General features: G+C 37.4%; 1 protein-coding gene across 1 annotated transcript; it reads left to right on the top strand.

Annotated features, from left to right (window-relative positions):
• The first annotated feature begins 9,645 nt into the window (after positions 1 to 9,645).
• Positions 9,646 to 15,700, top strand: LOC131229854 (agamous-like MADS-box protein AGL3). Its single transcript, XM_058225896.1, has 2 exons — positions 9,646 to 9,830; positions 15,328 to 15,700. The coding sequence occupies exons 1-2, from the start codon at positions 9,646 to 9,648 to the stop codon at positions 15,698 to 15,700; spliced, it is 558 nt and encodes a 185-aa protein (XP_058081879.1).
• Positions 15,701 to 16,489: the final 789 nt, after the last annotated feature.

Below are 16,489 nucleotides of genomic sequence, written 5' to 3'. Positions count from 1 at the left end.
CATGACATTAACATAATCAATTCTTTCATGGAAGATAGAGCACTTTTGACTGTATACTCTAACCCTTTAGAGACGTGCTTAGCACACTCCCCAGATTTAAATGATGACATAATTAGGGAGATGGATGCTTTGCTTGATACTGCGCCAGTACTTAAAGTTAACCGATGGAGTCCACAATTCGAAACTTTGTCCCAAACCGATGTAGTGTCTCTACCGTCTAGTCTTAAAGCACCAAAGCTTGACCTAAAACCTTTGTCCGTTGATCTTAAATATGTCTACTTAGGTCAAGATGAGACATACCCGGTGGTGATTTCTTTCCACCTTGAGAAAGAATAAGTATGCTTATTTCTACTCTCATTAAGCATAAAGGAGCCCTTGGATAGTTGATTGCGGACCTCAAGGGAATTGACCATTTGATTTATACTCACCACATCCATCTTGACGATAATGCGAAGACATCCCGACAACCACAACATCGGCTAAATCCAAATATGAAGGAAGTGGTCAAAGGTGATGTACTTAAGTTGATGGATGTGTGTATTATATACCCTATATTCGACAGTCAAGGGGTGAGTCTAACTCAAGTGGTTCTTAAGAAGTCCGGAATCACCATTGTAGCCAATGCTAACAATGAACTCGTCCCAACTAAAGCTACTACTGATTGGATAATATACATTAACTATAAAGAGTTGAATACCATCACAAGGAAAGACCACTTTCATTTGCCCTTCATTGATCAAATTTCGAAAAGGCTAGCTAGTCACTCTTACTATTGTTTCCTTGACAAGTATTGGGATACAATTAGATAGAGATAGCCCTTGAAGATCAAGAAAAGACAACATTCGTATGTCCCTCTGGCACATTTGCTTACTGAAGGTTGCCATTCGGACTATGTAATGCCCCCGCCACCTTCCAGTGATGTATATTGAGCATATTTTCTGACATGGTAGGGCAATATTTAGAGGTCTTCATGGACGACTTCTCTGTCTTTGGTCCATCCTTCAGTGGGTGTCTAAAAAATCTTTAAAATGTGTTGAAGCGATATGAAGAAAAGAATTTGGTTCTGAATTGGGAGAAATACCATTTCATGGTTCCCAAGGGAATAATGCTTGGCTATATAATTTCGTACAAGAGAATTGAGGTAGACAAGGCTAAAGTTGATCTTATCTCTTACCTACCTCCACCTAAGAGCATCCGTGACATGCGATCCTTCTTAGGACCCGCTGGATTTTATAGACGATTCATGAAGGACTTTAGCCATCTCTCTCATCCTTTATGCAATCTCCTTCAAAAGGATATACTATTCGAGTGGAGTGAAGAATGCCATGAAGCTTCACTAAGCTCAAGGGAATATTTACTACCGCTCCTATCATGCACTACCTGACTAGAGCATAACTTTTGAGATTATGTGCGACATGTCTGACTATGCTAATGGGGCAGTGTTAGGCCAGATACCATTGATGTCATATCTCAAATTCAAACTAACAAACTAACCTCACTTTAATACCACTTGTTGGAGAATCAACCTTGTGGAAGCACCTTAATCTAGATTGAAACAAACAAGAGAAAAGACAAAAAAAATCCAAGCAATCACACACAGGGAATATGCAATTTTTACGTGAAAAACCTTTATGGGAAAAAACCATGACATAAAGTGATGATTAATCTACTATTTAAAGAAGATTACAAAGATGGAGAGAACTAACAGATATAAATCCTAGCTCTCTCCCATTGGAGTTTCTTAAAATACTAAAAATCGTAACTATCTCTTAACCCTAACATAACTTACTTTAAAAACTACCATTTCAAGCGAAAAATGTCAAAAATACCCCTCTAAGGGTCCACTAACATTTGAGCCTTGTTAGCATGCGAAACATGGGTCATATGGGCTCATAAAAGTGAATAAACCCATAATGATTTTAGTGTCACAATTTTAACTATATATATATATATATATGTCCACTCCTAATGATGCAACTATAATGAAACTATTAGAGCTAGAAGTCAAGTAAAGAGTGCCTTCTTTCTTAACCCAAGAAATTACCATACTCCCTCTGTGATCTTTCACAAATCACTAGTGAAAGTCATCATGTGTTTAGAATCTGCAAGCTGGAAAATTGAGATAATTCCTTTTCAGATTTGGAACATACCTAACATCTTTTAGATTCAGCATTGTCCCGTTCGACTAGTTTATTTGAGCGTCCCCTTTTCAAGAGTACAATAGGGTTCATCATTTCCTAGATAGACTTTTTCAATATTACTCAGCATATAATTATAAAAAACATCTCTATTCGAAGTAACATGAAACGAGGCACTAAAATTTAATTCAAGAATCATCAAGAGTATTGAAAGACAAAATTAAGGCATCAGAAATATTTGAAGATGTTTTCAGAATTTTTACCTCTATGATTACTATTTTTTTTCTTTTCTTTTCTTTTCTTTTCTTTAGAGCTTTATAGTCCCACTTTATGTGCTTATTTTAACCATAATTCCAACAACCATTACCCTTTCCTTATGAAGGCTTGGATACTTTGTTCTTCATTAATTTCGATCGACCAAGATTATTTTCTCTATTTGTTATTCTTCTTCTTTATTCAACATTTAGACCATTCCCCAATGATTCACTTGAAGATGTCAAAACTTTCCTCCGAGATTCCTCACTTCTGAGGCCTACAGCATCATATACATTTACTTCACTGATCTGGTAGAATTGTTCATGGCTACTACCACAATTTTCCAAATTTCTGCTAACCCTAATAACAATTTTTTTATTTTTTATTTTTTATTTTTTAAAAGCTATGATTTCATCATCAAATTGAGACCTACAAACTCCAACCGGCTCGTGAGTGTGTTGAACTTGTTAATATGCTCAATCATCTTCATATTGAACAACCTCTTCATCAGATGAACTTTATTGAAAACAAAGGATTTTTTACACATTCTTGACAGGGCCGCCATCAGATCTTTTGTAGTTTCTCATTCAAGACATTGAATATACCAGTTTTCACCATAAAAAGTCAAATCCTTCCTGGAGCCTTTTTGTTGAGCACTTCCCAATCACAATCAGATAATCTTAGCTGGTTTCTTTGATTTTCCTCCAAGAGAAAGATGGAGATCCTTTTGATAAAGGTAATCATCTATCTAAATCTTTTAGAAACCGAAGTTCTAACTATTGAACTTGTTAGTCCTCACCTTTCCTTCTTCTGACATTACTCACAGTCAAACTAAGAGCTCTAAGACCAGTTGTTAGGAGAAGAGATCCATTTTCGACCATATACACAACAATATTAATCAAAAGAAGAAAAAACAAGGAAAATATGCAAACTACAACACATAGATTTACATGGTTCTCTTTTGATACATCTATTAATTCACACCGACCCACCATACTTAAAGGCAAGAACAAAGAAGCAACTCTCAATACAACGAGAGCTCTTTCTCATGAAAAAATATTTATTATACCATATAAAATAGGTTTTACATAAAAATCCATGTGAAATTATGAAATTAGCTCAACTTACGAAAGTGTTGGCTGGATGAACAATACAATCTGATGATCAGACTCCAAAGATCCTCACACTTTCACCATCCCAAACAGGTGCCAACCGAAGATCTGAACACTATATTATGCTATGCCATGTAAAACTATGATGACCCAAAAATCATATCTAAATAAGTTCTTTCAAAATTGACTATTTGTTCCTTTGTTACAGGTGTTCTAAAAATGCCATCAAAGAATTAAATAGCCTATGAATGAAAGGATTGGATCGAATTGGAAAATAGAAAGATTTGTACAAGTTGTACTTTTCACCACCATTTTTGGAAAATTATTAGGTTTGAAAATGTTCATGTTTGCTTTGTGGGCCAAACTTAGCAACTTTCCGGTAGGCACCGACTGCTAAAGGCACACCTGTTGGGTGGACCAGCTAGATTTAGTGGCAAGGATGTGTTCACCATAGCCATCACTGATGAATGTCTAGGACTTCTTCCCATCTATTTTTGTCGACAGCTTAAATGGGCATGTAATGGAAAGGTACATCGAATGATGTGGCCCACCAGATGATCAGTTTGGATTGCCCCAGGATCAATTCTATCTACATGGTTGTTAGGGTTAGGTGGCTAGAATAGGCCAATTCAACTAGATGATTAATGGTTGATCCACTTATTCTTTGTGGAAATCCAGCCAAGTATTCCCAATTCTATCAGGAAATGGGAATGACTGGGTTTTAATTAAAAAAAAAAAAAAAAAAAACCAAAGGACATAGGATGTGGAACATATCAAACTATATAGCGCTAAATTCGGGCAGGGCCAACGTAAAATTGGAGTCGGCCCACCTATCATATGAAAGAGAAAGAATCAGGCCGTAGATTAGGCGGCACGAATACTGCCCAATCCAACTCTGTCTAAGAACAAACGTCCATGAATGGTCGGGGGAGATCTCTGAGCGATTGGTAATTCTGGTCCACCTGGCCATCGCTTTCTAAACGGGCCAGGCCATTTGCTGCAGAGTTGGCCTCCCTTAGGGTGTGGGCAATGCGAATATCCATCCTACGCTTAAGATAATTCTAATCTAACCCTCCAAAACCATGAAGACCATGAGCGAGGCCTTAAATGCGTTTCAGCCCATGGTCACGACCTTTCATCATTGAGCTGGCCCACCAATGCTGAATAAACTGGATGCGACCGTAATAGAAAAAACAAGTCGAATATGTTATTAACCAAATTTGCAAGCCAAGGAGACATAAAGATGAAGGAAAGGAGAAGAGAAAATTCTATTTTCCGAACTATATCAAATCAAAAACTGGTACCCAAACGGCAAAAAAAAAAACATATTTTCGCTTGTTTTTGTCAATCAGACATGATAAAAGATATCGCCGCCTTGTTGGAAGTTCGACCAATGGTCAGATTCTCTACTGTTGGTCCTAACGTGAACATTATAGGTGTGATATTTAAGTAAAGGCATGGACATGTCATGACGCTTCAGCTAGATTTAGTTCAGTTCTTGTAAAGGTTCAACACTTTCACATGTGTGCATTAAGACATTTTTCAATTACCACGACTGGAGAAATAAAAACAAATGAAAATAGCGGCATCCAAACATACTCTAAACTCATGTCCGGATGTATTTCCTCTTTTATACACCTACTAATCTAAACCAGACAAAGATTTCTAACTACCAATCTAATTATATGTAATTTTCATCTCATCCACACAAATACCAGATTGGGGCCAACCAAACACGGCAAGATTGGCACCTAAATAATATGTTACCTGGAACACTAACATAACCTAATTCCTTCCCGTTAGCACTTCCAAAGCAATGACAAGTCATCCAATGCACAAGCCACCATCTGAACCCCACCCTGTAGGTATTACTGCCCAAAGAGAAAGGTCGTTGATTTAGCAGGTGTGCCATTATATTAGAAATAAGTTGCCGGGTTAAAAGAACTTTGGGCTGATTTTTTTATTATTTTCTATTCACAATTGTAGACTTTTTCAATTAATCGTGGCCTGCGTGGCGAATAGAAAAAACCGATTTTTAGAGTAGGGAATCTGCAGGGTGGTACCTTTTGATGGATGGTTTTGATATTGCACCTATGTGCATCATGTGCATGATGGGATGGGCATAAGGTGACCTGTACATGCTCTCGGCTTAGCAAAAGCTATTCTACCAAACAAGGTAGCGTCTGATTCATAATAGTTGGTATGTATTAAGTTGGCCACAGGCACGACATGGTTGGATTTGATTGGACAACAGGTTGATATAAGATTTGATTGGACAGCAGATTAACGTAAGAGTTAGTTCAGCTAAGTATGTACTCTATTAAATAATTTCCAATCATAATTTAGTAGATCCCATGTCTAATAATGGCTGGGGATCCAATCAAATCCCACCATATGGTGTGTGAGCTCGGCACAAGCTGGGACAATAACCCATCCAACTTCAATTGCCTATGACTTGTGGTCAAAACCTAAGTGAGACTCACCGTGATGTTTGTGAGAAACCGTCCATCCATTTTCCAACCCATATTAGGACATTAGGCAAAAATGACGCTCATCCAAAACTCAAGTTATCCACAACACATGTAATACTGAGGATTGAACACCCACTGTTAAAACATCTTGGGGCCATGAAACTTTTGCACATTAATGCTAATGTTTTCAATTCATCCCAATGAAAATGCAAGTAAACATAAATGTGGATTCCAGAAAGGTTTCAACAGGATGCATTTCCCTCCCTACTTTCTCTAGTAGTGGGCCCACTTGAGTTTTGAATTTGCCTCATTTTTAGCACATATATGGGCTAAGAGTTGAATATCTCATGAGCATCACAATGAGCCCCACCTTGATTCTGACCACAAAACTTGTGGTCGGGTGACACCAGCAATTAATCCACATGTGGCGTGGATGAATCTATTTCATCATTAGCTTCAGGATGCAATTTGCCTACGGCCAACCAGCGTGATGTTTGCAGTAAATCCACCTTGTCCATCCATTTTTTTTCACTTCATGTTAGGTTATAAGTCCAAAAATAAGTATATCCCAAACTTAAGTGACGCAGAAGAAAGAAAAAAGTACGTTGATGGAAATGCCTACATTGGGAAGGTCCGCTGTGATGTTTATATGCCATTCAAAACCCAATTCAAAATTTATATACTATAGATGTTCAATCCCCATTGTTTCTTTTGGTAGGACCCACTTGAACTTTGGATCTACCTCATATTTGGACTCATGTCCTAGCATGATTTGAACAAATTCACAGTGGGCCCCACCTGGCTTCCCACCCTTGCGTCGCGGACAATCCACGTCCATTGCTTCACCTTTGGTAGGCATCTATGCACGTTAAGGATGACACGATTAGGCATGATCTGACCGTAGTGCACCTATGTTTCCGGGCACGGCTATGGTGGATCCCAGGTGCATGGGGCCCTTGAATTTGGGGGCCACCTTGATGTATGTGACTACATCCATACCATCCATCTGAATATAAAACTCATTTTAAGGCATGATCCAAAAAAATGAAGCAGATCTAAATCTGGTGTGAACAATAGTAATTGACCATTAAAAACTTCCTGCGGGCCACAAAAGCTTTGAATCAAGATAATATCTGTGTGGTCTCTTTGTATGAGTCTTTGTGGCCTATCAACAGGTTTGATGACAAATAAACATTCTGGTGGACTCATCAAGTTTTCAACGGTGGGGATTCAAACACGATTGTTTCTTGTGGTGTGGTTCACTTAAGATTTGGGCATGCTTTTTTTGGGATCATTTCCTAAAATGAGCTTTGAAAATGGTCGGACGGTGTGGATTTAAGGCAGATACATCAGACATCCCACCCACCTAGGTGGATCCGGGTCTCACCTAATCAGCACCCATAATTTGCACGCGCACATCATGGTCGGCCCCACCTAGCTTCCGCGCGCTGCAGTCGGGGTCGGAGGCAATGGGCGTCCAGCTCCGATGTCCAACAAAATTGTGCAAGAGGTACTGTAAGCATGGAAAATGTTTGCTGACCATTCACATCTACACGCCACGCGCAACACAAGATTAAGATCCAAGCCATCTATCACAACCAAACCATGTATATTATCCATATACGATGGGTTGACGGTCAAGGTTATCCCTACCTGGCCCTAGTCTCTTGAGCCCTGGCTCACCATAATAAGGCCAAAAGGGCCCTAGCCCTCTGCCCTTGGCCGTGGTGGGGTTTGCTAAAAGTGCACCTAGATGCGAAATACCAAGATGGTTTTTGCCTAATCGGAATCTAGGAATCTAGGCATGAAACAACCATTTGGAGAGTGGGCCCGCACTAAACCCTAAATAACCCATCAAATCGACGTGACCATTTACACCTTTGTTTTATGAAAAATGCAAATCTAAAAATGGCCCTATATAGGGGCATATTTGTCATTTTGAAAAACAGGGTGAATTTTCAAGGAATTTTAAGCACACAAGGAAGCAAGATGTGCTTATAGAAAGAAATCTGTACATCGTGTGGCCCACCGTCAGATGATCCAAACCATTCATATAATCTACCATGCTAGACAGGAGTCCACCATCAGATGATCCAAACCATTCATAGTCGTAATGTATTTGTTCAGTTCTATGGGATGGATATTAGAGGGTGGACCATCTAATGATGGGCGCAGTGGATCAACGGACCATTCCATTAGGACCCTTGCCCTAATCAGGCTATCCTTTGAATGTCGCCTTTGTGCATGGACGGTGAAGATCTTTCACGTGGAGCGCATGTAACTCAAATCAACACGTCCAATTCATGGGACCCACTGCATAGTAGTATACAGACCATAACGTAACGGGAGTCCATAACATTGACTATTTTCAGTTTAGACGTCCAATCGTTTCAACGTAGTCTTTTAATCATGATCCATCCAAAGTGGGACCCACTATTTTGACGGTCGGGTTATTTTAATATAAAAACTTTGATACTTACACTGGCAGAGAGTGATGAATGATACTCTAGCGATTACCAATTACTTAAAAACTGCACACGATGCATATAGGTAATTTACAATTAAACTTTCCAAAATATAATTTTGAGTTTGGATGTGTCATGAACCAGAAATTACGCTTATTTGGTTATATTACCGGATTCGTGGACATTTTATTGGACGGTTAAATGTAAAACATCCGACGGCCTTATTTCAGTCCATGAATCAGATGTGAGAATTGTTCAACCATTCTAATTTTGTGATAGTTAGTGAATTAGAACAGGCTCAACAACTTAGTCGGTCAAGTTTGAGTCAACGTATGCCACGTATACAATATCAGAGTGCTCATGTATCATGCGGCATCCATAGCCGGAGTATCAAATAACACTCTTCTTAATTTAAAATTTTGATGCCGGAACGCGTGTTAACCACCGCTCCACAGGAGCATCAAAAGCTTATCTTTCTTTCTCCCAAGCGTTTTAAAAATGGTGGTGACTGTACACATCTCAATCCAGACCGTCCAAATCTCCCAACGATCATGAACATAGCATAACTTTAAAAAAAAGAATTGCAACTCGAAGATGATAGTAACCATCTAGTTTTACATTTTGATTTCGGATCAACATATACTTGACTGTCTAATCCATACAACATGTACGGTCTAGATTTTTATTTTTATTTTTTACTGATGGAATAACATCACTGACTGTGTACGGTCTAGATAGCCACAACATGCGTCACCACTATCTTAAAACCGGTGATCGACTATCACGGTGAGTGCTGGCCTACGTACTTAACCGCCTAAACCTTCCACTAACTAACGAGAAAATCCTAAGTCATTCTCGTAATTACTGGAACATCAGAGGGGTAATCTCGTCATCTGAAAAAACTATTAGCCGATCCGCTGTTCTAAGGTCGACACGTGGTTTGATCGAAAGTCCTGTGTTTTAAGGTTGGTGTTGACGTTCTCTCCCAACCCTCCTCTAGTCATCCAAGCAAAACAAGAGAAAGAATAAAAAAGAAAAAAGAAAAAAGAAAAAGAAGAATCCATTTCTAAATAGAAGAGGAAGAAGAAGCAAGAAAAAAATCAGATTTTTCAGAAAAGAGATTTTCGTTATTCAAATCTCATCTCTCCTGCTTATAAGAGGAAGGAAGAAGGAGAGAGAGAGAGAGAGAGAGAGAGAGAGAGAGATGGGGAGAGGGAGAGTAGAGCTGAAGAGGATCGAGAACAAGATAAACAGGCAGGTGACGTTCGCCAAGCGAAGGAACGGATTGCTGAAGAAAGCATACGAGCTTTCAGTTCTCTGCGATGCTGAGGTCGCTCTTATCATCTTCTCCACCAGAGGCAAGCTCTATGAATTCTGCAGCAGTCCCAGGTACAAGCCTAAAAAATAATTCAAGAAAGAAAATGATTTCTTGAAAGGCAGATATTATTCCTCTCTTCTCTTACTTTGAAATTGCTTTTAGGTTTTGCTTTTGTATGCATTTTATCACGCTCTTGATTTTTTGTTCTGTCGATTTCTTTTGATCTGATTCTTTTAAATGCTTTTATTTTTAAAATTTATTGTGAGTTGATTAATGAAGTTATGTGAACTGCTTTTTCTTTTCTGTTGATTCGATCATTATTTTATGGATTTGATGGAGGGATTAGTGATTTTTAGATGATTAAGGTGTTTAGTTGAGATTAGCAGTTGAAGTTCGTCTAGAAATGTGTATTGTAGCTCTTGCGGTCTTTTTTTAAAAAATAAAATTTCTTTGGTTGATTAAAGATCGCGAATACTGGATTGAATGTTTTATGGTAGAGTGTAATCACGGCTTTATTCTAGCCGTTTCAGGAGGGATTTAGGAATTCTCGTTATTTCTTGGCAGAAGTTTCATAGGTATAATTTTATTTACCTGTCTTCTTCTTCTTCTTCTTCTTCTTCTTCTATTTCTTCTTCTTCTTATTCTTATTCTTATTACTATTATTATTATCATTATTATTATTATGATTATTTATTATATTATTATTATTATATGAAAATGGAGTTGCTTATGGGGCTGTTTGGGAGTGACTGCTAATGTAATAAAGATTGAAAGGGCATCCAAACATGCCCTAAAATCGATTTCATGACTGATTTAGGAATCCGAGCGCATACTTAAACAGGAATTCTCATCATTGCTTGACATAGATTTCATGACTGGTATCAACCTAACTTCAAAATTTTATTTATTTAGGTACAAGTTTATTTTTTTTTATTTTATTGATATGATTATTATATGAATATTTTCTACTTCAGTCTTTGTATTTTTCACTTGAGGTGAGGTGACTGGTGTTGCTTAGGGAGCGTTTGGGAGTGCGGGCTGTTGAAAAAAAGATTGAAAATGGTTTCTTGGGAACTTTCTAACATTTGTAAAAGAAATGAATGGGTGCTGATTTGGATTAACTGGTATCACGCAAATCCCGACCATAATCATCATCATCATCATCATTTGAATATGCTTCTAATGAAAGATTTATGAAAGGCTTTCAATCTTCTTATGAATCTTCGTAAGATTGCTCGTTGCTTGGATTTAATTTCAATTACCAGATCATTCGATAAGATATTTTATTCTATGCAATCATCATCATCATCCTTATTTATAATTCTTGTTAATCTTTGTCCATTGTGATGTTGAGTTCTTGTGAAAGGAATGGCTGCAACTAGTTGTTATTGTGGTTTTCTTCCAAAAACATATATATTAGGCGGATATGGAAATAAGGAATGAGTGATTGGTGTCCACCTCCTCATGGGTGCTGAAGATTGAACATAAATAATGCATCATGTTCAAAATTACAAGTATGCTTAGTGCTTTATGGGCCTGTTTACACTCATATATAAGTTTGTGTAATTTAGGGACATGGCTAAGAAATTAAAAAGTAATTATGTTAATCATCAAGGCCTCAATTTTTATGCATGGCGCACATGTGAAAGATTAGGACCATTCATCAAGCCGAGCCCTACCGTAGATGGGAGCTGCCCAATATCAGAAAAACTGAGTTTGACTCAAGTGGGTCGACTCAGACTCAATGAAAATTGAATTCCTAGGCCACTCTAAATAGGCTACCTTTTGTTTTTTCATTTCTTTTCTTTTTTTCCTTCTTGATTGCGTATGAGTTTGTGCTTTTTATGAAAGGGTTTTATTTTGATTTAGCTAGTTTTAGTTTCTTATTTCAGTGATTCAAGATTCGGTGGATTTCCAATGTATCAATACCTTCTAGTAGAAATGTGATATTATCAGCTTACACTAACCCTCTAGGTTAGGATTCAAAACTCGGTTTCAAAGTGCCAATTCCCGCAGATACGATTCGTTCTTACTTGGTCTAAATCATTCCATCTTTCCGTTGAAACTGAGTAGACTCGAGCAGTTCAACTTAGTATTGGATGGTATATTTAGTGTGGCTCGTAGGGTGTTTTATCTAATTGAATTAGGAAAGTAGGACAAACAAACAAGCGAAGGTATGAAAATAACATTGGAAACAAGTTATTGCACACTAAATTGATGATGCAAGAGTCGGTGTTATAAATAGCAGCAGCGTGTTGCATAACAGTCAGTCCTCTGTAACGTGCAGTGTAAACAACGTAGCGTGTAGCATAAGCTACACGATTACACGGTACTTCTAATTTTTTATATTTAAAAATAGAAAAACATAAAATAGTAAAAAAGAATATATATATATATATATATATATATATATATATATATATATATGTGTGTGTGTGTGTGTGTGTGTGTAATTTGTAAATGCCGATGTCGTATCCATCAGGCTGTCCGAATGCATCAAAGATTTTTTTTATTATTATTTTTTACACACACACACATATATAAATCAAATTAAATAATTATCACATCAACGACTTTCTAAGCAAATCACTTTAATTAATAATGTCTAATTAAAAATACAAGCCACAAGTATAAAAAGAAATAAAAATCTCATAGGTTAAAAATAGTATATACAATACAATGTTAGATTTCTCAATATTAAATACAAAGAAAACATTAAAAATAATAATAATAACAATAAAATATAGTGTAGTGTGTGATAAGCGGGTAGAGTCTCCCAATTGTTAGATGAGCGAGTAGAAATAGTGTACAATATGTGAGTGATCTGGGGTTTAATTCTTAGTACTGTTACATTTCAATACACACACACACACATTGAAGTATACATTATATGCTACGTGCTTACAACATATGCTACAACTCCTGAAGCATACACTAAAGGGGATTTATGATATTTAGTATGCTACATAGTGTTACAGCTATGCTAAGCTACGTAATGTATGCTTCTAGCACTATTTGAAACATTGGCAAGAGTATCATAAAGTGCCTCCTAAAAACTACACTATTTGCATTATGATTCTTTTGAGTCAATCTTGAAGTGTCAAAGATCGCTACTCCTCTTCTACACATACTGAACTAGCAAAACACTTTTCAATCGGGTCTACCCGTAGGCCCCGCTTGACAAAAAGTGCTTGTTAGGCCCATCCCAATAATGTCAAATTTCAATCTAACTAAGATCAATAGGGCCTATTATTTGAGTTTAGTAAAATAACTTCAACATATTAAAAGGAAATCCAACCAATTATTTCCAGCCCAAATGCATTTATGATGCATGGCTTTGGGATCATGTTGCATCCCTAGGAAAGGAAAGAATTTGAAAAGTATGTATTAGGAATGTATTTGGCTTGATTTTGGATTATTTTTTTATTTTATTTTTTTTGAAATATTTAGTAATGCATTAGGACTCATGGTTGTTGCAATAAAATTATAGGAAATGATTCAGCTTAAATATGAGAGGTCTGGTGTATTCATTTATATAAGGAACTCTTTTGCAATGAGATGGAATTCATTTTTTAAGTTATAAAAAAAAAATAAGTATTTTTTGCAAACTTCAAGTAGAAAAAAAGATTGAATGATTCCACTTTGGTTGCAAGTGAATCCAACCCATACTAGTCTACGGATTCCTAGTTTATTTGTCACACTTCGGGTATAGAAATCTTGGCATGTTGCTTACAATGTTTTTGACATTTTTAGTTCATGAATGACTTTTATATATAAAAAAATTAGTAATTCATTGTTAATTTTATTTTCATCCTACAAAATTTAGTTCCATTATAATATTTAGAAAAATTATTAAAATTCTTAAAATCCCAAATGCCTGAAATTGACGATATTCTGAACAATTTCCAAACATCCTAAAATCAACCTCAAACTAGACTCATCAAGGTTCATTTTGGCAATTGAATCACCTCAATCAAAGCTACATTGAAGAAAATGTACTATTTTGATGTCAATGTATTTAAGTTTCTTTTTTTTCTTTCCCACTATATTTAAGGTATCCATTGTAGTCCATTGAAACCACATCATACTATATAAGAATGGTATTAAAGTTCAATTCATGATTGAAAAAATCTATAAACAATTAAAGATTTATCTCACCAAATTTCGACCAACACTATAGTATCTTTGAATTCTATAATGGAAATGTGGAATTCCCATTCTCTTTCTCCAATATCCTAATAGAAAGCTTTGTTGGATTAGAGTAAGCCAACTATTTAAAAAATAAAAATAAATAAATAAAAATAAATAAAAACTTAATCACAATATTGCTAATAGAAAGAAAGTTGGAGAAATACTTAGATATGAGACTTTTAACAAAGATTGTAAAGTTGAAAAGACATGCAAGGGCAATGCAATGGTTTTGAATGATGAGAAGGCTTAGTGTAACAAATAATTTTCAATTTTTGATAAAGAAATTCTCACCATCTTTGTCTCACATCAATCTCCTAAGTGAACATTAATACGGTGATGTAATTGAAGAAGTAGATTTTCTTTTATGAAGACGAAGTTATATATTTAGTTCAATAATATAATATTAAATGGTCTTAATTGATTTGGACATTCAAGGAATGCAAACTAAGAAAAATTGTTGGACTACATCATCAACTACCAAAGAAGAAGCAAATTCAAAAGGCATCTTACTTTGAATTTGAAGACAAGTTCGAAAAAGGAGAGATTAATGATGCATGCTTTCTTGGCCCAGATCAAAGGAACAACCCAGCTCATGAAATAGGCTAAAGCTAAGAGGCTCAGGCACTATTTTCAAGATAGTTATTCATGTTGGCGGGAGTTGTCAATTAAGAGATTATAGGAAAAAAAAAAAAAATCAAATCAAAGAGATTTTAGTCCTGAAAATCTGTATAGCTAAGAATAGCGTAGCAAATCTCTCTATAAATGTATACAATACCTTTGTAAATTACGAAAGAGAAATACACTGAAAAGCAATTGTGACATGGTATCAAAGCCAATCACAATCTGGCCCCTATTTACGCCCATATATAACTAGCTTCTAAACCTCCTTCCGCCCACCACCCTCTCCTATGGCATCCAACGTAACACCAACCCAGACGGATGAATCTCCCACCAACCAGATTCTTTCTGAATTATTCACCTCCAAGATGGCCGAAGCTCTATCTAAAGCTCAGGCCCCAACCGTGACCTCCGAACCCGTGGCTCTACCGATTGGCATCAAGTTGGATGGTTCCAACTATGGCTTATGGTCCCAAGTTGTCGATATGTACATCTCCGGCAAAGATAAGTTAGGCTACATCAATGGTGAACTGACCCCATCATCTCCTACTGATCCATCCTTCCACAAATGGCGCACTGACAACGCCATTGTCAAAAGATGGCTAATCAACTCCATGGATCCGACTTTAATTGGAAATTTTATTCGTTTTCCCACGGCTAAACAAGTGTGGGACTCTGCTGCCACCACCTATTTTGATGGTGGTGATACATCCCAAGTTTATGATCTCTGGCGCCGTGTCTCACGTCTCTGCCAAGTAGGGGATCCCTGGAAAAATACTACACTGACTTGCAAAGTCTTTGGCGTGAGATTGATTTTCGATGTCCAAATCCAATGGAGTGCCCTACTGACATTCAAAGGTATAATAATCTCCTCCAAGAAGATCGGGTCTATGTCTTCTTTGATGGCCTTGACGATAAGCTGGACAACATCCACAGTGACGTGTTGCAGCTACACTCGTTTCCCACCATGGAGCAAGCTTATGCTCATGTCCGTAGAGAGGCCCTTCGCCAGGTGGTGATGAACGCAGGTGATCATGAACCTCCAGGAGTTGTGCTTGCTTCAAGAGGCCTCAAGCTTGGGTTCTCTGGATCGACTCCTCAGCATCATGGAAAATCTGTCTCTAAAGGCTGATCCTCATCTGACAGTCTCAAATGTTCTCACTGTGACAATATGAAGCACACACGTGACAACTGTTTCCAGTTGCATGGATACCCTGATTGGTGGCACGAATTCCAAGCTAAGAAAAAATGGGATACTGCTGGTACAGCTGAAGGCACGGGCAAGGCTGCTGTAATGGCAGCCAAACCTTGTCTCTCTCTAATCCCACTCACTGTCTCCTCCCAACAGGACTTCTCCCTTGTGGATCAAGGTAATCTCTGTCACGCCTTGGTTAGTCATCGCTAAGATGTCAACCGTGGTGATTGGCTTCTCGGCTCTGGAGCCACAGACCATATGACTTTTGATCTAGCGGATCTCTCTTACCACTCATCTCCATGGCGCACTAGCATTGTAAAAGCCAATGGGATGATCTCACCGGTCACGGGGGCCGAATCTGTGACCCTATCACCCTCTCTTCATTTATCCTATACTTGTTCCCTCTTTGTCCCACAAGTTATTGTCTGTTAGCCAAATTACTACAGAGCCACATTGTGTGGTGTTAATGTTTTCCGATTTTTGTCTTATTTAAAATATTCTCACCAAGGAGATAATTGGGCGTGATACTAAGAAGGGGAGATTATACTACATGAAATATTTCAGTTCGGGTCGAACACATCACGTATCTTCTTCGCTGGCTCCAAGACTCAACAGATTTGGTTGTAGCATCATCATTTGGGACACCCATCATTCGGATATCTATGGCATTTGTTTCCTGCTTTATTTTCCAATGTTGAGACCTCTGAATTTACTTGTGATACTTGT

Source organism: Magnolia sinica, chromosome 16 (genome assembly GCF_029962835.1).
Source record: "Magnolia sinica isolate HGM2019 chromosome 16, MsV1, whole genome shotgun sequence".
In the NCBI taxonomy this organism is placed as follows: Eukaryota; Viridiplantae; Streptophyta; class Magnoliopsida; order Magnoliales; family Magnoliaceae; genus Magnolia; species Magnolia sinica.
The sequence above is the reverse complement of the archived record's forward strand: the minus strand, read 5'-3'. Positions and strand labels throughout refer to the sequence as shown.